The following is a 23,580-nucleotide window of genomic DNA, read 5'->3' as shown; positions in this document are numbered from 1 at the left end:
TGTAGCAGTGCATTTCTTATACTTGAGAAATAAGACTGTTCAATAAATACTTTTATTGAAAACGCCCGTCTCTCTCTTTCTAAGCAACTCTGGTGAAACGAAGCATGCACATCTGACTGAGTGAAATAGCCGTCTATTGTTTTCGTGACTCTAGAGATACGTTTCATTCTGGGGAAACAAAGTTGTCATGTTATATGGTTGTCAGAGACTAATCCCTTCTTGTACTTTCGAGAAAGTTTCTATTGACCTCTGAGCTAGCTGGCACTCACAATTAAGTCTAATATATTCGGTAGAGACCTAGTCGATTCAAGTCCTACGTCTAAGGATATATTATTCCAATGCGCAGAGCCTATTGGGAATATAGGAACTACACTACACCACAGGAGTGACTTATAGGTGCATATGTGTCTGTATGTATATATAGATATAGGTATACTATATCTAAGTAAAGGGTGATTACACCACCTTACCCAGGCTGTGTGAACAGACCTGTGGTGTCAGTTTGGATGGCAAACCAGGGGTGGCACAATCCATGCTGCAGCCCATGGTAGGCGTAGGGTACACCTATGCCGTGGGGTGGGTATCTAGGGTACACTATACAGGGGCTCATTAGGGTGACCCAGTAACCAATCCGGTATGTACCTAAAATACATGGTATCAATTTAGAGAGAGAACAGCTGGGTTGTGGGCCTAATTAGCAGGTCCACAGCCACACTAAAGTCTAGAATCACTAAAGTCGAGAATCACAGCAAAAAGTGGGGGTAACCATAGGAAGCAGACCCTACTCTCCTACACCCCGGTTACCTTCCTATCGAGTGAGTATCTCCCCTTCTCTAGGCCCCCCTCCCACCAGTTGCCTTCTTGTCGGATGAGTGTCCCCTCTCTTTAGGGGCCTCCACTTTCCTTCATGTAAGATGAGTGTCTCCCTTTTTTAAGGACCCCCGGTTGCCTTCCTGTAGGATGAGTGTCACCCCCTCTTTAGGACCCCCCATGGCATCCTTGAAGGATTAGCGTCTCTGCCTCTTTTGGGCCCACTGTGGCCTTCTTGTAGGATGAGTATCTTCCCCTCTTTAGGACCCCTGTTGCCTTCTTGTAGGATGAGTGTCTCCCTCTCTTTAGGGCCCCCTGTTGCCTTCTTGTAGGATGAGTGTCTCCCCCTCTTTAGGGCCCCCTGTTGCCTTCTTGTAGGATGAGTGTCTCCTACTCTTTAGGTCCCCCGTTGCATTCTTGAAGGATGAGTGTCTCCCCCTCCCTAGTCCTCCCGTTGACTTCTTATAGGATGAGTGTCTGACCCTCTTTAGGCCCCCCGTTGCCTTCATGTAGGATGAGTGTCTCCCCAACCTTTAGCCCCCCAGTTACCTTCTTATAGGATGAGTGTCTCCCCCTCTCTAGGCCCCCTTCCCACCAGTTGCCTTCTTGTAGGATGAGTGTCCCCCCTCTATAGGGTCCCCTGCTTCTCTTCTTGTAGGATGAGTGTCTCCCCCTCTTTTGGACCCCCCATTGCCTCCTTGTAGGATGAGTGTCTCCCCCTCTTTAGGACCTCTCATTGCCTCCTTGTAGGATGAATGTCTCCCCCTCTTTAGGACCCCCATTGCCTCCTCGTATGATGAGTGTCTCCCCCTCTTTAGGACGCCCCCATTGCCTCCTTGTAGGATGAGTGTCTCCTCTTCTTTAGGCCGCACCACTGCCTTCTTGTAGGATGAGTGTCTCCCTCTCTTTAGGGCCCCCTGTTGCCTTCTTGTAGGATGAGTGTGTCCCCCTCTTTAGGACCTCTCATTGCCTCCTTGTAGGATGAATGTCTCCCCCTCTTTAGGACCCCCACTGCCTCCTCGTAGGATGAGTGTCTCCCCCTCTTTAGGACGCCCCCATTGCCTCCTTGTAGGATGAGTGTCTCCTCTTCTTTAGGCCGCACCACTGCCTTCTTGTAGGGTTGAGTGTCTCCCTCTCTTTAGGGCCCCCTGTTGCCTTCTTGTGGGATGAGTGTCTCCCCCTCTTTAGGGCCCCCTGTTGCCTTCTTGTAGGATGAGTGTCTCCCACTCTTTAGGGCCCCCGTTGCCTACTTGTAGGATGAGTGTCTCCCCCTCTGTAGGGCCCCCTGGTGCCTTCTTGTAGGATGAGTGTCCCCCCTCATTAGGCCCCCCCAGTTCCCTTCATGTAGAATGAGTGTCTCCCTCTCAAGGCCCCTTGGTTGCCTTCTTGTAGGATGAGTGTCTCTCCCTCTTTAGGGTCCCCCTAGTTGCCTACTTGTAGGATAAGTGTTAGGGCACTGCAGTGCTTGTTGCGGGTGAGGTGGGAGACAATGCTAACACTGGACGCTAACACAGAGGGTGAAGCTCCGTCACAAGGGAGCTGCCAGAACAGCAGACCGGCGCTGTTCAATGCAGGGAGTGAAGCTCCTTCACAAGGGAGCTCCTACAGCTGCAGACCAGCGCTGCTCAGTGCAGGGAGTGAAGCTCCTTTACAAGACAGCTCCTAGGCAGACAACTGCTGCTCACTTTCACTAACCCTGGGCGGTGAACTACACTCCGCTGGCGGAGTTTCCGGAGTTTCCCACACTCCGCATTACGCAGAGTTCGCGGAGTTCCGAAAAACTCAGCGTCAACGTCAAGTTGGCAACCGCGAGCGAGGAAAATCAACCTCCCGGCGAGATTTTTCCTCTTTCGCGATCTTCAACATCAAGTTGGCAAGCTCGAGCGTGGAAAATAAACCTCCCGGCGATATTTCTCAACACGGGGAGGTCAGGTTTCTCATTGCAAGTGGTTGTGTATGCTTTTGACCGTTCGCTGCTTGTTCGTGTTGAGAAAGCTGCAGTCTGAGTAAAAATCCACTCGAGTGGCAGAAAAGGGAAAGAAGGGACCGCTTGTGCTGTGCAAGGTGCTGTTTGCGATGACTGCATAGTGCGGACAAGCATCCGCACTGTGCAATCACCACAAACAGCATTGCTCTATGGAACTCTGCCGCTTGTGGAGCTCCACGTAGCGCGGCAGACTTTTTTTGCCACTTCGCAGAGTTGTGCATAGCACAACTCTGTGAACTCCACTCAGAGTTAACCTTCATCTGATCAGTCCTTTGACTATGACTGCTGTTACTGCTGTGAGGTGCTCCCAAGCTGACCTTCAAGTCTTTCTTTCCAGGATGTTTCCTAACAAGCCTTGTAAATGTGAGGACCCGAAGGTAAAGCACGTCGACCGCTTCCAGGATGCTCTCCAGCCAGATGAACTCGAGTCTGTAAAGCAGAGGAGGAAAAAGGAGTTTGAACACTTCAAAAAGAGGTAAACCACAGATCTCATTTGTGGCATTTATGCTTCTTCCTTATCCATGGAGTGCTATGTTAGCTTCTCTGGGAGCTCCCCTTCTGCCCCTCTGAGCCCCCTTCTGCCTTTCAATGCTCTCAGAGCTCCCTTTCCCCTCTCACTGCTCTGTGAGATCCCTTCTGCCCTCTGATCTCCCGCCCCTCCTCTCCCTCCTCTGAGCTCTCCTCCTGCCTCTCACTCCTCAAAGCTCCCCTTCTCCTCTCACTCCTCTGAGCTCTCCTCCTACCTCTCACTCCTCAAACCTCCCCTTCTCCTCTCACTCCTCTGAGCTCTCCTTCTCCTCCCACACCTCACACCCCCTGCCTCCTCTCTTTTTGGTAGGCACCTGGGCCATTCCTCCAGGTCCTCTTGATTGCCCTTACCGGCTGCCATAGACCGAGTGGTCACACACACCCACGCAAGCAGCCCCAACATCTCCAAATGAGCTCTATGTTCTACCTTCTCCTACCAGGAACTCTCCATGTCGTTACCGAGCACACCCTTAACAGGCATGGCTGGTGTCACAACTACTTTCAAGGTATCTGAGACCCCCCCACTCAAACGGAACTTATGCCACATTGCAGAGGCAATCTGAGTTGTCATCTGCAACTACTGGGTAGAGTATGTTGGGGACCACCTGCTCTTCAGACACTTGCCGACAACTGAAAGCTGTCACACTGGTTCCAGTGTCTCTCAGAGCTTCCACACTATGGCCAATTATGTTCACCCAATTCCCGTATTTCTTAGTGTCAGCAGGCAGGTGGGTCCTTGGGACCATCTCACTCTCTACTAGTGAGACCAGGGTCAACTCTTCAGGCTCACATCCCCCCTGTGATTTCAACTCCTCCCCCAAGGCTCCACTAGTCAACCCACAGGGCGGTGCACCACTGGGTGCAGGGGTTGCTTTAGGACTCTTAGGATTCCCTCTGTAGTGACCCACCAGATTACAAGCATAACACATGAGGGGACCCTTCTTTTCAGGCAGACCTGAAGACCCCCCCCCCCTTGTTTCTTATCATCTGGAGGCTGGGAACCTTTCCCTTGGTTCCCTTGGGAATTACTTTGGGGCTCTTTTTGGAACTCCTTCTGTTTACCCTTGTCCCCCCAACTCTTCTGCTGGGGGCCCTGTCTACTCTGTGGACCCTTGTACTGACCCAGCAGTCTGCCTCCACAGCACACTTCCAGGGGTTAGTTAGCTTGCTATCAATAAGGTGCTGGCGTAGTTCTGGAAAACAACTACCAGACAAGTGCTCCCATGCCACCAAATCATGGAGCCCCTGAAAATCATTTACCTGGCTACCCTTCACATAACTGTCCAGTGCTCTGGAAAAGTAAGACACATACTCCACCCTAGGGCTTGACCCAAGCTTACAGTTCTGGGTTTAAGCCACATCCCCTGATTAAGGTTTGCCTCATAGGAGCATAAGGTATCTTCTCCTATTTCGGTAAGGCTAGCAAGGAGTCCCTCCCTTCAGACATGAAGCGGCTCCACAACCCTGCTCCCCAGTCTCTCTCAGGGATTCTGTGGGACCTCATACCCCCTGACCAAGGTCATCACTCCTCACGTAATCCTTGATTACCTCCTTAGGGAAGTACACTCTCCCTTCTCCAGTCACTGATGACAAGCTCCATTGGAACTAGACTCTACACTCTTGGCGTTGATGCCCAGCTCCCTTAACCCTCTTTCATGCTCTAAGAGCATCCTATTTTCCTCCAGAGCCAACTTCTGCTTCTCTACCTCCAATTCCATATTCTCCATGCCCAACCTGAGCTTCACAAGCTCCAATGTATGCAGTCTACTTTTCTCTCTGTGTTCCAGCTCTGCTGTGGACAGACCTCTTGAAGACACACTGCTGCCCTCTCTGGAAGGTACCCTCCCCTCTGGCAGGTTCAATAGCCCCTCCTGCTGCCCATCCAAATTCTCTGCCTCCACCATAGGACCATCATCCTTCCCACTGCCATGTTTGGATTCCAAGCAGGCCCTCAGAACCTTTTGGTATTCCTCCTTTCTGGTGAGGCCTCTTTCAGAGATTTAAAATGTCTTGCATATGGCATTTAGTTGAGACACAGGGCAGGTTTCCACCCTATCTCTTTCAAATTCGATATCAATAGATGCAATAGATGCTGGCTTGGTCATGATGAAAAAAGTTGGCAGTTCTTGAGTTGCAGAAAACTGAAAAAGGAAGCAGTTCACCAGTGGTATGTGGTTGCACAATGGTCTGCACAGTACTGGTAGTGTACACCAATCACTGTATGTAAGGCACAAATGCAAATCCAGATCCTCACAGCTGACCACCAATGTTAGAAATGGGGGTCTCTATTTAGCAATTGTTTGCACCTTAGTCAAAATAGGGACCCTTCTTCCTATTCAGAGTAAGGGGAATACACTTCTAAAATAACCCCTGCTCACCCCCTTGGTAGCTTGGCACGAGCAGACAGTCTTATCTCAGAAGCAGTATGTAAAGCATGTGTGCATTTATACAGCAACACAGTGAAAACACTACAAATGGACACCACACCTGTTTAGAAAAATAATCAAATCTGTATCTAAACCAACAAGACCAAAAATGAAAATAATCCAACATACAATACAGGAAAAATAGGCAGTTTGCAAGATAACCTTTAAATTGCACAAATATCTCAAAATCACAGATCTTTTGAGTCGGTAGCTCTGTCCGGGGCTTACGTGATGTTGAAAACAAGAGAGTCTAACAGTTCCAACCGACTGCGACAGTACGGGTCAGCTGTAGTGTCCACAGACTATACCTTTTTTTTGCGGCCAATCCAGTAGGCATGAGTCAGTAGGGGCAACCGATGCAGTTGCGGTGTGAAGTGGAAGCGGTGCAGCGTGCGGTGCCCTCACGGTGAGGTGCAGGCAATGGCTCAGTGATGGTCGTCCAATGGCGTCAGTGAGGCCAAGGTTTACGATGTGGAGTGAGGCGGTGCTCAATGTGTTGCTGGCAGGTCACGGTGCAGGCAATGGAGCAGGTCGATGTTTGGGTGGCCAGCGACGGTGTCAGTGATGTCCAGGCAGAGTGAAGCAAGGTGGTGCGGAGTGCAGTGCATATAGAACACAGTGCAAGCAACCAACTTTCTAAAAAAGGCATTTTCAAACCCAGAATTTAAAAATCATCCTTACTAAAAGATGCATCTTTAGATTCCGAGTTAAGGCATACTAAACTCCATTCTCCCATCTTGTTCCCCTGGGCATTTATACTTATAAGATGTTATACGTAAACTCCGTACTCTATCCTATGGGGCAGATAGCATTTCAATATTAAAAAATGAAACTGGCAGTATTTCACTATCGGGACGTGCCACACACATCAGGACATGTCCTACCTTTCACATACACTGCACCCTGCCCACAAGAGTACCTTGGACCTTCCTTAGGGGTGGCTCATATGTTAGAAATGGGAAGGTTAGGGCCTTGTCAGGTCGACATGGCAGTACTAGACTGCACACAGACACTGCAATGGCAGGCCTGAGACACTTTTACAAGGCTGCTTGTGCAGGCCCACTAGCAGCATTAGGTTTACTGGCCCTGGGGGCACACAGTGCACAGTACTAGGGACTTAACAGTACATCAAATAAGCCAATTATGGATATAATAATCCATGACATCAATTAACAGAGGGAGCACTTTCACTTTGCCATTGAATAGCAGTGGCAAAGTGCCCAAAGCATCAAAACCAGCAAAAAAGAAGTCCAACACTCTGCAAAACACAGGAGGCAAAGGCAAAAAAAATACAGGGGAAACCCTTACCAAGGATGTCAGGTGTATCATGTGGGTTTTCTGAACTAGCTTGATTTTCTTATAACATTTTGAAAGTGCAGCTTTGTATGTGTCTCTGTCCTCTTGATTTTTAGTCTGACATCATCTTTTTTCCAGCTTTTTACAGGAAAACTTCTACTTCCTCATCTCGGTAGAGTATCATGGTCTGTGTGATCTAAGTTAGGTTTTAATGCTTGTTTAAGAGGAGAGATACTATCAAATGCTGAACTAAAGGAACAGTGATCCTCTACTAATGCTAGGTCAATATTGTCCTGAGTGGACATTGAAAACTTGAAAACTTTGGACAAGGAGTCAGGGGAGACTAACCACCATTGCACTGAGGCTGTTTTGTCACCTTTCCTTGATTTTTCTGTCCCGGCTATTTTAGGAATCTGAAACCTGGTGATGAAATGTTCCGTCCAGGTGCGAGGTCGAGGGAGGTCACTGATCGAAGATTCAGAATTAGTAAAAATCAAGTCTAAGGTGTGGCCTGCTGAGTGGGTGGGACCTATAACTTTCTGGTGGAGACCCAGCATCACCAAGTCCGTAAAAAGTTGTGCTACCTCTGGGTTGGAAGAGTCTTCCCTGTGGTCACTGAAATCGCCCAGTTAGAGAAAATTCTGTGACGACAGTGCATGTGTGGCAATGTATTTAGTTAAGAAAGTCAAATTGTCCCTAGCTTAGAGTTTACACAAGGAAAAAGGAGGGGATTTAGTGGTTGTCAAGAGCTCATAGCACACCATCCATTAAATGCCAACAATGTTAAAAACAATTTATACAAAATCAATATTAAATGCACAACATAAAAAAACAATAAGCATAAGAATGTTTTTTTATAAAAGATCTATATCATTTATTCCAAATATTAGACTTTCATCTTTTATATCTTCATATAAAACACAATCATAAAAAAAATCATTGGAATCACAAAGTAGTATCATAAAATCATTGGAATCACAGTGAGAAAAGTTGTCAACGCAGCGTTTCGGTTTATGCTTTAAAACACCTTCATCAGGACCAAAGTTCTAAATATAAGGAACATACAATTAGTTTAACAGTTTGTAATGTTTTACATGTGCATATCACAACAAGAAAGTCTAATGTCTGAAGCATACTTAACTAACATTTCGTCAGCTTTACATTTTTTATCACACCATCAAAATACATATTACAAAGCTCTATTCATAATTTGGATGACAACCACTTTACAATCCCATGTAAAGTAAATTTCCATGTGTGGGTTGCTCTAATTGCGACTACATTATCAAAGGACGGATATAAAACATGAGAATGTGACTGTTAAATTTGGTAACTTTATTAATTGCCGTACAAAGAATTTGATTTACTTGATAAAATGTCCCTGCAACCTAATTTATATAGGTGAAACTGCACGAGAAATCCGCATTAGATTAAATGAGCACAGGTCAGCCATTTGCAGCCATTCGCACCAAGAAGAAAGGTGCACCGTTAACTGAACATTGGACTAAGGCTAAGAACACCTTAACAGATCTCAAATGGTGTGGCTCTGCTGCCTTAAACCTACTTTCCTACTTGCACCCAAGACTTCTAGAATGACTCCAAGGGCCCCCTGATCAGAACCTCAGAGACAGAAGAGGTTCCAACCATCTGATACCTGCACCTGGACACAGCCTGAGTGTGTTCTGACCCTTTCATTGGGTGCCCTCAAGACCCGGACCCTTGGAAGTAGTGCAAAAGATGTACAGATAGCCCAAGTCCAAATCTTGTGACTTAGAAACTTTTTTGTGCCAAAATAGTGTACTGAGAACCCAGCAGAGACTGGGGACTTCCTGCACGCTGATCCGCCTAAGGTACATTGCTTATCGGCATGACATCACGGCAGCTCCCACTACATTCTTCTGCGCAGCAGCAAATCCTGTTTAGCGACTCCTCGCAGAAGGGGTATTCGGTCTCATGGAGGCCTTGTTGGTTACAGCCTAAACCTTAGTCTTGCAGAAGATTTGCAACTTCTAAAAAATACACTTAGTCCAAACAGAGGAATCTTCACCTCAACTTAGTCCAGCAGGTCCCTGACGACGACACCTCTTGCTCTGCCGGCTGGCATACCTCTAAACATTACCTTCTCAGATATTTTTCATCTAAAAAAATGTAAGTCCGAAGGTAATAGGAGACTGAGCCCAATCCACTTTGTGTACCTGAGCCACGGTCCATCGCAGCCAGCCGAAACTTTCTCGTTTCCTCTAGTCTTCTAGGACTAGATGTCCATGGTTGTTGCTTTGATACTTTAGGCACTATTTTACACTTGAAAGTTTAAAAAGTCGTAACTCCCGTTGCACTGGTTGGATGTTTGTCATCTTGGTGTAAAATAATGTATTAAAATGTACTCCATTTTTCTAAGTTGGTGTGGGATTTTCTTGTGCTGTGTTATCACTTTATTAACGTTTGAAGCCCTGCATGAATACTTTACACATTCCTTTAAGTTCACCCTGTCTGCTTTTGTCCCAACCTACCAGAAGGGTAAGCATGGGTTTATTTACTTTTTGTGGTTCATCCTGGCAAGGTTTGTGGCTTTTGCTTCAGTAGGGTTTCACCCCCCTCAACCAACAACCCAAGTCCTAATCAGAACTTTCACCAGTTTTGACCCCTTCAAAACATTGCCATCCCAGGGCCACTGTCCCCATCACCAGAAGACGAGACCCTTGAGTGAACTTTAGCCACCATACTAACCAGCACCTATTTTGTTCCTTTAAGTGTGAGCGTCTTTTGGAGTGAGAGCTGAAACTGCCTCTAAACCCAGGGTGGTAACTTGGAAGTTTCCCGGCCTGCTCTGCAGGAACGGGGTCCAGTGACAGAGGCCGAGACTATGCCTGCAGCTCCTGTCTACACTGGACCTTGGCTCACAATAGCTCTTCTGTAAAAGCACTGAAAGGTTTCATAGGCCGGAGCCGGTCCAGAGATGGCTGACTGCTCGCAACATCAGCCAGGCACTTGTACCGTTTAAATACATGCTAGTTACTTGCCTCTACGTGCCAGGTACTTGTGCACCCTTTTCCTAATTTCCACAGATGCTGGCGCCTTTAGGACTTCAGTGTTTGTAGTGTCGTGAGTGTAGTAAAGGATGAACGGCACTATATTGAAGCGTAGAATCATTCTTTACTGGCCTGCCCTTCACTGCCCCCCCCCCCATCTCCATCTACCCTGACCCCTCCTCCTCCAGTTCCCTTTCTACTTCCTTTTCTGCAGTCCCTTTGCCTCCCAGGTCCTAGTGCCCTGACACTGCCGTACAGTTATGACATTAGAGTGTTCATCTTTTTTTCACAGCAAGTTTTTTTATTTATTGATCAGGTAAAAGCATATACACAGCTCTCCACAGTCAGGAGATCACTGCCAAATATCAACACATGTATTAATATCTCACAAACCCAATCAAAAACGACCCCCCTATCCCCCCCCACTTCCCACAGCTACCCAACAACCCACCGACCCACCCCTTATCCCTCCCTAACCCCGTGCACGTAATCACAGTGAGCCTCCAGTAACTGTTTGTATTAAGCTAGGAACCATGCGCCACCCTAGGCCTGGAGTCCATCGTCCAAATCTAGACCATCTTCAGGTTCTGCTGGAGGCTCCAGAGTTAAACCCCTATATTCGGCCCACCTCTTCCAAATTTTGTAATGTTTTCGGGGGCATCCTCTGGCCTCAAACACTGGGCGCTCCAGCCCCATAAAATAGTCCAGCCCTGCCTTCCATACTTTCAGTGGGGGGGCTCGCTCATTCTTTCATGCTTGTGCCAAGTCCCGTTTGGCCACTACAAGGCCCAGCAATATTAAGTGGCGTTTATAGACATTCCCTCCCACGCCCTCCAGCACATGGAGAAGGCCCAATCGATGGGTACGGGGAAGATCCCATCCCAGCACCTCCGACAGACAGCTCCATACACCATTCCAGAACCTGGTCAGGCCAGCACAAGACCATACAGTATGCAGCAGAGTACCCATTTCAGCACCACATCGCAAGCACTTCGGGGATGCAATCAGGCCTGCTCTCCACAGCCGCTCCCGTGTATAGTAAGCCCTATGCAAATATTTAAATTGGACTAACCTGAGACGTACCGCAATAGCAGTCCCACGCTGGGACTCCAAGGCCTCCCTCCAATCATCCTCATCTAGGGGTCCGACGTCCCTTTCCCAGGCTTCCTTTAGTGTAAGTAGGGAAGAGGAACAATGAGTGACTAGTGTTTGGTAAATACGGGACAGCTTCTTATCCCCGAGGTCTCCCATAAAAACGTTCGCTTCCAGGGGGCTGAATTCCGGCAGCGACTCCAAACCCACTAAACTAGGCGCAAGCACGTGACGAAACTGCAGGTATCTGAAAAATTGGGTTTTGGGCATATGGAATTCGTCCCTAAGCTTCTGGAACGACTTGAGGGCCACACCGGTCATAACATCTCCCAGCGAAGAGATCCCAATAGAATCCCATCCGCCAAACCCCGCTAGCGAGGCCAATGCGGGGAGTCGCCCGTTATTCCACAGAGGGGTCTCCGCCGTCAATCTACCCCACCAGCCCATGCGACGCAGCGCTTGTCGCCAAATCGCAAAAACCACTCGCGTGGCACATGGCAACTAGAGTGTTCATCTTTTACTAGTCTTTCATAAGAGGTCAGGGCCGGTGGTAGGCTTGGGCAATGTGAGCACTCCAACAATATGGGGCCTCGCGTCAGTGCGCTAGAGCTAGGCCGGTGACCTAATCCTCCTGTAACCCCACCCCATTCAATGAAGAGTGAGGTATGTTTCCTTGCAGAGAAAGGCAAGGGGGCCCTTCCTCGCCCTCATCTGTGCCTCACAGGCTGTCCCGGTTACTGGAATAATGTGGCAGGAGAGGGCCAAAGTATGCAGTAGGGTTGAGTAAAATATGCTGCAAGAAAAGACAAATTATACGGCTCATTTTGTAATAGTATTACTTCATTTTGTTCTCATTTTTAGGTTGAGCTTCGATTGACCTGTTATATCTCTTCTGTGGGGTTTGGCAAACCCACGATTGCCATTGGTTACTCTCTGTGGCATTCAGAATTGCTGGCTTCTTATTGGTGCATTTCTGTAAAAGTCCCTCCTTTGTGTGTTTAGTTCTCTATCCGGCGATTTTACTCACAGAGCATTTTGGTCGGCCATCACACAACACAGCGCGTGATGGCCTCTCTTCCCTCCTCCCATCTGCCTTTTGACGGTCAGGCATTGTTTTGATCTTTTGTAGTTTTAATAGAGCAAACCGGACCCGAAGGTCACCAGTTACGTTACACAAGGACACATTCATTATTAGGTAGGGACAGGGAGATTTAGTGAGTCGCCCAAAATCAACCATGTGCTCACTGCATTGTGGGCCTTGTAGTTTGGCCTTTGAGCAGTTTCATCATGGGCTAAAAAATGCATTTGTCTTTCTTAAGTTTCTTAGCAACCAGGATATTATGCTGCATAGCCAAAAACCAATAAGGTTCCAAAGGCGAGACTGATTGCATTGCAAATGCTTGTTAAACTTAGTAACACTGTCTGGGCAGAGGTTGCACCTCAGTAGTATCAGTTTGATACCCAAACATAGCAATAAACAACAGAAAAGTGACCAGCCGAGCTGTGTAAAGGGCCTACCACTGGGCGGCAACATGTGGTGCTACATTTTAGTAACTATTTGAGCTAGAAACAAATATGTTTTCTTAAAATTTGCAGATTATGCGCTGGATGATGGATTATGTGGCTAATATGGCAAATCTATAATTATGCAAAAATCGATGTGGCCGCACAATTCCAGTGGGCCTGGTTATAGTGTAGTGCCGCGAGGTCCAGGCGCGAGGGCAGCGAGACACACTGTCTAGGTTTCTCAAGCGGGCTGGACTCCTGTCCCTCTGTGAAAAGCACTGCGGGGTGACCATTGTTGCGCTATTAGTGGCGCACCTGCTTTGACACTTTCAAAGGACATCTACGGAGTATGAAAGCGGTGGCATGTCAGTCACTTCTAAATAGTGTACTTCTTGAACATGTGAAGCTTTGGCATTAGTACGTCACATTATAGCGCTGCACTTAGAAGTACCTATCACAAATTTGAAAGCGCCTATATGCGGAATAATGAGGAAAAATATTGCCTGAAATAACACAATTAAAGCAGGGAAGCAGCAATTTTTCCAGGATTTCCAAATTCACCTTTTATAATCAAGTACTAAATGGAAATCTGTCTTTTGTTTTTTTGTGTTAACACTTTGTTTTTACCTCTTTGTGCATTTTTCTGCACTTTTTTTTACAGCACAAACTCGACCCAAAGGTATTGGAGCGCTTTTTTGTGAGCACCAATTACATATCACACCGAGTCCCGTTCTTTTTTTACAGGCAGAGGAAGATGATGGGATTTGCCCAGAATCATAGGATCTCGAGCTGATGCCAAAAGGCGAATGTTAGACCTGGCACCTTGGCGTGAGTTTCCCTTCCACTTTTTGCTGTTGTGCCTCAAATGTTTTGCTGGTGTCCGCTACTCAGGGCACTGCGCCACGGCCAACCCGTGCCGCAGTGCAAGTGCTCCCTACTGAAAATTGTACATGTGATTGATGTCCATGTTGGTTCATTGGATTTACTGTTAGTCCCTAGTAAAGTGCACCAGGAGTGCCAGGGCTTGTAAATGCCAATACTGCTAGTGGGCCTGCAGCGCTGGTTGCGCCACCCACAGAAGCAGCCTTAAAATGTGTCTAGGGTCCGCCATTGCAGACCCCGCGTGCAGTCTCGTACTGTCATGCTGGCTGGGCAAGTGCACCCACTTGCCAGCCCCTAAACCTTTCCTTAACTTCATATTAGTCACCCCTATGGTAGGCCCTAGGGCAGGGTGCATTGTAAGTGTAAGGTAGGACATGCCCTGATGTGTGTGGCATGTTCTAATAGTGAATTACTGCCAAATTCGTTTTTCACTATTGCAAGGCTACCTGCTCCCTTTAGGCCAGATGGGCTGCTGGAATTATTACACTCTATAATCCCAACAGGCTCAGGGAACATGGTAGAGAGTCATGTTTAGTATGCCCGAACTCAGAATAATAAAATACTTCTTTTAGTAAAGTTTATTTTAATATCCTGGGTTTGCAAATGTTACTTTTAGAAAGTTAGCATTTGCTTGCCTAACCATTTCAGCCCGCCTCTGCTCTTGTGTGTATCTGACTGTCTGAGTGTGTGAGTGTCAGGGCTGGGAGTTGACAGGTTGTGAATAGCAGGATGACACCTTAGTGGGTGGTGGGAGTTTCCCCTGAATGATGCATCAGGCTGTGCTCTGCCTCCACAATGCTGGCTCCCCCCTCCTGGGGAGCGACTGATGACTCAGCCTGCACCTGGCCCAGGAAGGACCGAAGCTTGTCAACAAAGTGCTCAGGCTGCCCCTGTCTTCACAAGACTGGGGAGCGGCTGATGTGCCTGCCCTCACACTGAATGCAGAAGCAGAAGTACCCACCACAAGTGCTCAGGGACTGAGAACAGTTATGCAAAGGCCCCCCTGGCCTGTAAGAACAAAAGAAACTGGGTATAAAAGTAGGAGCCCTGCTCCTTGTAAATTGGATCCTGTTTGAGCTACAGAAGAAACTCTGCCCGAAGAGAAGGACCTGGAAGGACAAGGAGGAGTGCTGTCTCTGGCCTGTGTCTGGTGCCTTGCTGCAGAAGGAGAGGGAAAGAAGAGACTACAAGAGACTTTTGCTTTTATTGAACTTTGTGCCAAACTCTGCTGAGAGATCTCCAAGGGCTTGCCTGTGAACTTGCCCCCTGACCAGCGCCCCAGGAACAGTGGGCGCTACCCCCTGACAAAGGTGTGGTAAATATTTAATTACCGTCCTAATTTCTATGCAGGTAAGTACTAAAAATAAAATAATTCAATCGGAAAGAAAGACGCAGAGTCCGTGGTGTTAGAGTTCTTAGGGGTTTTATTCCTTAAAAAGGAATGGTTCTTGAACCGGATATCGGGTTCCTGACACCACTGGGGTTCAGGAAGGGATAGAGCAATGCTTTATTGACAATACATAACTTTTATACTCAAATCATATAATGGAAACCAATACAGTAGGCGTAACAGCTGAGAGAAACAAGATAAGAGCACACACGTGTTAGCAATACGTAATCAGAAGGCGTGAACTAGGCGTGAATACAGAGGTGTGTGCTAGAAACGTCACATGAAAGTGTCACAAGTGGGTGGGTACATAGCAGAATCTTGCAATGTCAGCAGAAATCTGAGATCTGGATGCGCGCGCAGCTGCATGACGTGTGATTGACGTGAAGCTGGAGGGTGCAGGGGACTTGACATTTATACTAGAGGAAAGAGACAGAAGTCTGGCATGTCAGATCAACTCGTTCCTATATCATATCTGATATCTGATGTTTGGGAACCATATTATCTAGAGGGAAAGGTCTCTTGGGCAAAGGCTATTCTATACTGACTGTGAGTGCGTGTATAAGCGTCTACGTGTCTGCATGAGATGCGAGGGGGCATGGGCCTACCATGGTAACAGGAGCTATGAATTACTTGCACGGAGACAGTGAGGCCGGGCCCTTTGCTCTGCAGCTGGAAGGATGTTTACTTGAACTAGTAGGCAGGAATGTATTTTCGAGGAGCGGAGCAGATAATTCGAAGGTTGAATACAGTCTTGGCAGGCAACAGGCTGAGCTAAGCGCCGTTAGCCGCGCAGGGAGTAAGGCAGAGGTCACGGGTACAGAGGCAGGCCCAGGCTGAGGCATTCAGAGTCAGAAGGCAGAAAAAGGCTCAATGGCAGAATTCAGGGCCTACTTCGCCTGGGCTGAAAAACGTGTAAAGTACACCACAAAAAGACGTTGGCAAGGCATACTTAGGAACGGAATATTCAACCCGTTCAGGGTGGATCTGAAAGAGGACATGTTAACGTTGGACGCAAATGTATTTGCGTCTTCATAGCTGGCACAGGAGGGAAGTTACATGTACTTTAAGCTCGTACATGGAGACGGTGGGGTACACGTTAGGGAACATTTCTTGACCATAAAATTTATATTTCCTCATTCCCTCCTTGTTCCCTACGGACCCTTCATGATATATCGATCCTCATGAATCGATCAGTCTGTTCACGTAACATCATTTGCTCTTCTTTCTTCTTTTCGCGTTTTGAGTGGAAACTTGAATGCGGAATACATGATGTGGCGCACAGACCACAAATCGCTGGCCCACATTGTAGGCACAGGCAGCAACTGAATACTATGAGAAGGGCAATGCCTAGGAGGGATAGGATCTTCCATCCCCAAGCGGTCAACGTTGTCCAGAACCAACCGGACCAAGTCCAGGTGCCTGGATTCTGATGTATCAAACTTGCAATTTTATGAAGACGTGTGATAGCTTTATATACTGTTGGCGCGTTTTCTGGAATGAAAACACAGCAACTCGACCCGATGACCTTACAGGCTCCGCCCCTATCTGCTAGGATGACGTCAATAACAAGACGATTTTGAAGAACAACAACCCGCATAGCAGATTGCTCCTCTGTTAAGTTGCCTAGAGCGGAAGTAGTTTCATTCACTACTGCTTCGAGGGTTCTAGTTAATTTTCGTATCAGTTTACTATTAAAGACAGCACCTAAGTAGGGGAAGAAACCTTTATTGAAGTCTGTGTATTGCTCCCATGCCGTTTCAGTATAGTCGACAATCGGGAGATCTCTTCGGAGTCTATTAGTTACTAGATTTGTATTTCTGTGATAATCAGGAGGGGCTAGGAAAACAGGTGGCAGAAGGAATGCAATGTAACAGGTACCATCCCAATCTGGAGGTAAGCGTATGTATGCGGTATGACCACAAACAAAGTAGGAATGACGAGTAGCTCTAAATGTAGACTTGCCTTGATCACTGAATTCGACCACGGTAGTACATTTACTATGACCTAAGTGTACTGAACCCTTCTTTCTGACACATAAGTCACCCGTGACTGGTAATACTGACATAGCAGGGAGAACTGGTGCAGCTTCGGATTCAACAGTAAGAATCATGAGGTTAATTGTATAATTACCTAATCCATATACTTCATTTTCTAGATCAGTTCCTGTCCTAGTGGGAAGTCCCTTCTTGTCAGGGTGACAGGCGTTAAGCAGAACTAAGTTCAGGTTTCCCCAAACCCAATTTCCTTCGAAAACAGCAATATCAGAATCTAAAGAATTAATTAATCTAAACCATGCACCACATGAGCCATTGTGAGTGAACGGGTATGGAAAGAGAGGCAGAACTCCCTTGTATTTCTGATAAGGAGGGAGTCGGCCACATATCCAACAGTTTGTAGCATTATTGGTCTGATGGGAGTGATGTAACATACTAATGAATGTGTTGTTGCGCAGCGCAAGTCTGTAAGATAACTCGTGTGGGGGTAATTCACTAAAAGAATGTTCGGCAGAGACATTGTAAGCAGATTGTGCACGCTTGAAGATAGGGTAATATATATGCAACAATATACTGGCAGCAATAATCAGAAGGCTTAGAAAAAACATAACCAATAATGTCACTATACAGTGACTACGAAGTGATTTACAATATGCACGTTTCTTGAGTTGTCTCTCTCTCTCTCTATCTCGGTCTAGGGGATACATGTCAGAAACTAATTTAACCGATTCACCTAGGGGAGGACTTAAACAATTAAACTGTCTGACTTGTTAGACCGCAACTTTGATTTATACTCCTCTTGCGGAGTTTTCTCTCTCTTGGGAACTTTAAAGTCACTAGAATCGGGGCAGTCCTTTGAGGGGGTGGAAGAGTCAGTCTCTGGCAACAGTTCATTACACTTTTTAATATGACTCGTATGAATCCACCCCTTTCGGCCCTCAACCTTGATTGCAGTCCTCGTGGTCAGAAGGACGAGCTTCGGCTCCTGCCAACGGGGCTCCAGCGGACTCCTCCTATCGAAATTTCGTATCAGCACAGTATCTCCAGGACGGACATCGTGTGGCTTCACATCAGTGTTGTCGGGAAAGGCTGCGGCAACCTGTGAACGACATGATTGGAGTGCAGACATCAAGGAGGCAAGGTAATCTGTCAGCATATTACAGTCAACATCGGTTATTTTCTTAGGCATGGGCGTCCCCCACATATTTGGTGGTCAGCCAAAGACCACCTCATACGGGGATAGTCCTGATCTCGAATGTGGGACCATTCTCATGTAGAATAGTGCAACTGGCAGGGCGACTATCCAGTCGACCCCTTTCTCTTTACATATTTTTGCAAGACGTGTTTTCAGTGTCTGATTGTGCCTTTCTACAAGGCCAGCTGCCTCGGGATGTCGGACGCAATGGAATTCCCACTGGTATCCTAGCAGGAGTGAAACCTGCTTCATGAGCTCGGATGAGAATGGCTGTCCGTTATCTGAGTACACGATACGAGGCAAGCCGTACCGTGGGAAGAATTATCGAACCAGCTGCTTGGCAGTGGTCGGGGCAGTGTAATCTGGGACTGGATATGCTTCGGTCCAACGGGAAAGTGCACAAACAACTACGAGGACGTACTTGAATCCTCGACAACGTTCCATCTGGATATAATCCATCTGGAGGACTTCAAAAGGGTGATCGGAAGGATGAAATCCACCTTGCTCTACAGGGACGCTTTTACCTGGATTGAACTGACAACAGATCATGCAAGTACGCACTTTCTGTTTTGCTGCTGCTCGTAAATGTTTGTTGTACCAGAGATTCTGTAAACTGTCTAACATAGCTTTTTCTCCTAGGTGTGCTGGACTATGTGCTGTATTTATTATGGCTTGAACCATAGAGTCGGGGAGAAACCATGTAGATTTTCCCTTCGTCATCCATCCCTGATCTGTCTGGATCCCTCCTAGTTCAGTCCATTTCTTGATTTCATCTGGAGTAGCATGTGTCTGAATATCGATTACATCTAGTGTGGGATCCCTAACTGTCATACAATGTGTCGGCACTATGATCTTTGTTACATCAGTTGTCTGGGTGTGAATAAATGCTGTATGTTTTGCTGTTTGGTCTGCCAGGTCGTTACCCTGGGAAATAGAGTCTGTAACTTTAGTATGTGCTTTACACTTCATGATGGATATGCCTGAAGGCAGATGTATTGCTTCTAACAGTGCTTGAATAAGGGGACCGTGTTGAATCTTGGCACCGTGAGAGGTCAAGAAACCTCGTTCTTGCCATAACACTCCGAAGTCGTGTACGACTCCGAAAGCATAACGTGAATCGGTGTATATGTTAACATTTCTGTTCTTGGCTAGTATACAGGCTCGGGTCAGAGCAATAAGCTCTGCTGCTTGAGCGGACAGTGTATCAATACGATGTGTTTCTTTGACTTCAGTTTCAGTGGTCACTGCATACGCGGCTACTAATTCTCCTGTGTTTGTTCTCATACATGAACCGTCCACGTAAAGTGTCAGGTCTGGATTTGTCAGTGGAACATCTGTTAAGTCTCGTCGGGGCTTTGTTACTGCATTAATGATCTCTATACAATCATGCGGGGCTGAATCTGTCATAATCGAGGGTAACAATGTTGCAGGATTTAGAATGTTACAGCGTCTGATTTCTATGTGTGGCTGGAATAGCGTCAATTCATAACCTGTCAGTCGTGCTATAGTCAGGTGTTGAGTCTGGGTTCGGTTTAGAAGGACTTCTACAGAATGTGGAACTTGTACTGTCAATGGATGTCCTAATATAATTGAGTCGCTTTGTCTGATTGCTAGGGCTGTCGCTGCAACTGATTTTAAGCACGCAGGCAGAGCCTGGGCCACTGAATCCAATGTACTTGAAAAATAAGCACAAGGCTTATGTGAACCTGCTTGATCTTGAGTGAGGACAGACAACGCTGTACCATCACGTTCTGTAACAAAAAGTGTAAAAGGTTTGCTGTAACATGGTGTCGCTAAAACTGGTGCTTGACATAAAGCTTTCTTTAATTCCTCAAAAGCTTGTGTATGTTCCTGAGTCCAAGGGAGGGTAGTCGAAGTCGCTGCCTCCTGTGTTGTCAACTGAATGAGTAGTTTTGCTAGAAATGCATACTGAGGAATCCATTGTCTGCAGTACGAGGTGAGGCCTATAAAGGCCCGCACTTCCTTTTGTGTCTGGGGTTGTGGCATGTTTACAATTAACTGGATGCGGTCAGGAGTGAGCTGTCTCCCCACTTTGGACAGCAAGTGACCCAGGTACACAACTTGTTGAACACAGAATTGTAGCTTCGAAGGAGACACCTTGTGTCCCTTGTCAGCCAGAAAATGTAAAACTGTCAGTGATGCTTGTTCACATTCGGGTTCACTTCGTGCGGTGATCAGCAGATCATCGACGTACTGTAGTAGGGCAGTGTTAACTGGCATTTGGATACAGTCAAGTTGTCTTTTCAGTGCTTGACTATAGATGCTGGGGCTTTCTGTGAATCCTTGAGGTGCGCGTGAAAATTTGAAACTTCGTCCATTTAAACTGAATCCGAAGAGAAATTGGCTCTCTGGATCAATGGGTACACTGAAGAAGGCGTTCTTGAGGTCAATTACAGTAAAGAACGTTGCTTCTGAATCAATAGCAGTCAATAAGGATGAGATGTCGGGAACCACAGGATACTGTGGAACAATGCATTTATTCAGTTCTCGTAAATCAATCACCAGCCGATATACTGGCGGTGCATTGGGATCAGTACGTTTAAGAATCGGAATGATAAAGGAATTACAGATATTGGAGTCGGTTTCTACGACCACTCCTTGGGCAATGAGCTCTTCAATGATTTCCAGTAAAGCCACTACAGCATCGGGTGGTAACTTGTATTGTCTGATTCGGGGTAAAACAACTCCTGGTTTGAGTGTAACACGGTATGGTGTGATGTGCATGCAACCGACATCGGTTGGGCCTTGTGCCCACAGGTGTTTCGGTACATTTTTCAATCTGACATCAAACTCTCGTAATACATAGTGACCCTTAAAGTCACGCAGAAAAAGTCTAACTCCTTCCGGAGAACAACATATCACAGCTCCTAGAGCCTTCAGTGTCTTGATACCTAACAAGTTTTCTGGACATGATTTCGTGAGTAACAAGTCTGTAACACGTGATAATGGACCTACTGCTAGGGGAACGGGTTTCGATACTTCATTTACAATAGGCTGTCCTGAAAAACGAAGGGAAACATTCTGTGAACCTGAGAGGGGTGCCCCTGGGACTTCATCATGCCTGATTGTTGTGCGGCTTGCCCCTGTGTCAATTAAAAAATTTCTGTCTTTTCCCAATACTTGACTATGTACATAAGGACCCTCTTGATCTACAGGAATCTCAATAAGAGGCAAGCCAACCTCCCTCTCTAGGCTGTTTCATGTGTATCGTTGATAATCGGGATAATCAGATTGGGCATACTGGTACATCTGCTGTGACACTTGCTGAGTCGCGGCAATGGGCTGTGGCTGTGGCTGTGATACCGCTACGGTCTGTACTGTATGTGGTGGAGCATGCATAGGCTGTATATTCTGTGAAGTCTGTTGCTGGACCTGGTTTTGTCTAGGCTGACGCGGTCTTTCTTTAGTTTTACCTGTTGATATATTGTGTTTCAGGACTGGACATTCATTTACGTAGTGACCTGGCTGTTTGCAATAGTTGCATGTCCCTTTAACGGGAGCTGCTGAATTTCCTGTCTGGGTCGCACCCTTTCTCTGACCGTCGGCTGGAACCGACTGGGCCACTAACATTTTCATTTTCGTGTCTTTCATACGTCTCTGTTCGTGATCCTGTTCTTCTCTAATTCTGTTCTGGTGATATTGCAACATTTGTAACATCTGGGATGGCGTATTTGCTTGCCATGTACTTTCAACTTTATATACACGGTTCTTAACTTGTGTCAGGGAATTCTCGACTAATTTTGTTACAAAAAGATGTGGGTATGACTCGCTACCTGGTTTCAGGCCACTATTAATAATGAAACATTTCTCGAATCTTGAATAGAAGTCACTAGTATCCTCATCGTGTTTCTGTTTACAGGCTGAGATTGCGTCCCAGTCTTCCTTTTTAGTTGTCAATAATCTTGGCAAAACCTGTACTATTAAACCTGGTAATGCTTTAGCTTTGTCCCCAAGGCCTAGCCCTGGAGTACGAGCTTTTTCCTCGTCTTCTATTTCAGTCCAAATAATCTTTTTGTCTCCCACCTCCCATTCTTTTTCCTTGAGCTTCTCGTAGATGCCGGTGGGCAGCAGTACTTTTAACAATTTCATAATATCCGTATACGTGTAATCTCCCATGAGTAACATGTCCTTAAGTTCTCGGTGAAAACCTGCAGGGTCTTTATCATGACAGGGTACTAGTTTCTTCATTTCTAACAATTCCAATTTTGTTAAAGGTGTGTATACAAACACACGTTCCAAGGTATTATCGGCATTCATAACTGGGTGTACTTCTCGTAAAGGATTCTGCCTGTCAAAATGAAACATTTTTCTTTCTCGGGGCGGAGCTGAAACATATTGTGGGCCTAAGAAAGCGTTATATCTGTGCCGTTGTTCTAGAATTATTTGAATTAACTTGGTACTTAGGCCTCTCCATCTATTCATAAGTAGTGCTTCTAATGTATCAGGTAAGGGACCTGGATCAGAATGTTGTTGTCTGTATAACGTGATGAGATGCTGAATCATGTACACACCAGCTAATTTCTGCTCGTCTGGGGAAAGGTTCAAAAATGTCTGTGCTACTGTATCATCATTGTATGTGCTAGTATTGTCAGCCCATAGTACTGCTGACCGGTCTAGTTCTCGTTCATCCATAGAATTGAGTACATGGTACCCCATTCGTTCTTGAAGAATTTTATCGGTACCCTGAAACAGATATTCAGGAGAATTCGGTTTTGATATGCCGGAGAGAAAAACTCTCTTGCTTTCTGGATGAATGCCTTTCTTAAGGTAATTTCCCTTACCCACATACGCTATCATTTCTTTAGCCGTGTCATGTTCTTCAGGTTCGTCCTCCTCGGAGGAGTCATTCCTGTCACTTTCCTTCTCCTTTTCTCGTTCTTTTTCGTGTATTTCTATTACTGCTTTTCTGATTTTCTTGTACATGCTTGCTATACAATTCAGTTTATCATGGTTTCCCTCGGCTATATTTTGACCCCACCTGTTTAGTGCTTCCATCTCTTCCTTGTCTACTCCAGGCCTGTCTCGTTCTCTTATTAAGCAATTTATGAAGAAACGTAATATACAACCTTGAGTGTCAACTTTCTGGTGAGCCAGGGCCTCTTTAATACTTTCAGGATCTTCCCCAGTCTGGATAAAATGATATATTCTATCTAGGTGTTCAGTCATTCCTGGAAATAGCACTAGGTAATCCGTAACTTTTCGTAAGCGTAATGATGCTAACAACATTCTATCGTCTTTACCGGGTACTGGATCGTATCTGCAAATTGGAAGGGGTTCTTTAAGCATGTCGAAACGTGGTGTTTGGGGTGTACGTTGCTTCATTATATCCCTAAGGTTTAATCTGTGTGTTGATGGCGGAGTCTGGAAACCTCCTGTCGCACCTCCTGAGACGGAGGCTTGAGCATTGTGTGTCTGTGGAGTCGG

General features: G+C 46.4%; 1 protein-coding gene across 1 annotated transcript in view; it reads left to right on the top strand.

Annotated features, from left to right (window-relative positions):
• LOC147668713 (N-acetylneuraminylgalactosylglucosyl-glucoside beta-1,4-N- acetylgalactosaminyltransferase 2-like) overlaps positions 1 to 23,580 on the top strand; it is a 528,736-nt gene that overhangs the window by 113,750 nt on the left and 391,406 nt on the right. The window contains exon 3 of the mRNA XM_086948488.1: positions 3,135 to 3,272. Coding sequence (XP_086804614.1) covers positions 3,135 to 3,272 — 138 coding nt within the window. The remainder of the gene's footprint in view (positions 1 to 3,134; positions 3,273 to 23,580) is intronic.

This window comes from Lissotriton vulgaris, unplaced genomic scaffold, assembly GCF_964263255.1.
Source record: "Lissotriton vulgaris unplaced genomic scaffold, aLisVul1.2 SCAFFOLD_899, whole genome shotgun sequence".
Lineage (NCBI taxonomy): Eukaryota > Metazoa > Chordata > Amphibia > Caudata > Salamandridae > Lissotriton > Lissotriton vulgaris.
Note: the sequence above shows the minus strand (reverse complement) of the source record. Positions and strands in the feature narration are given on the sequence as shown.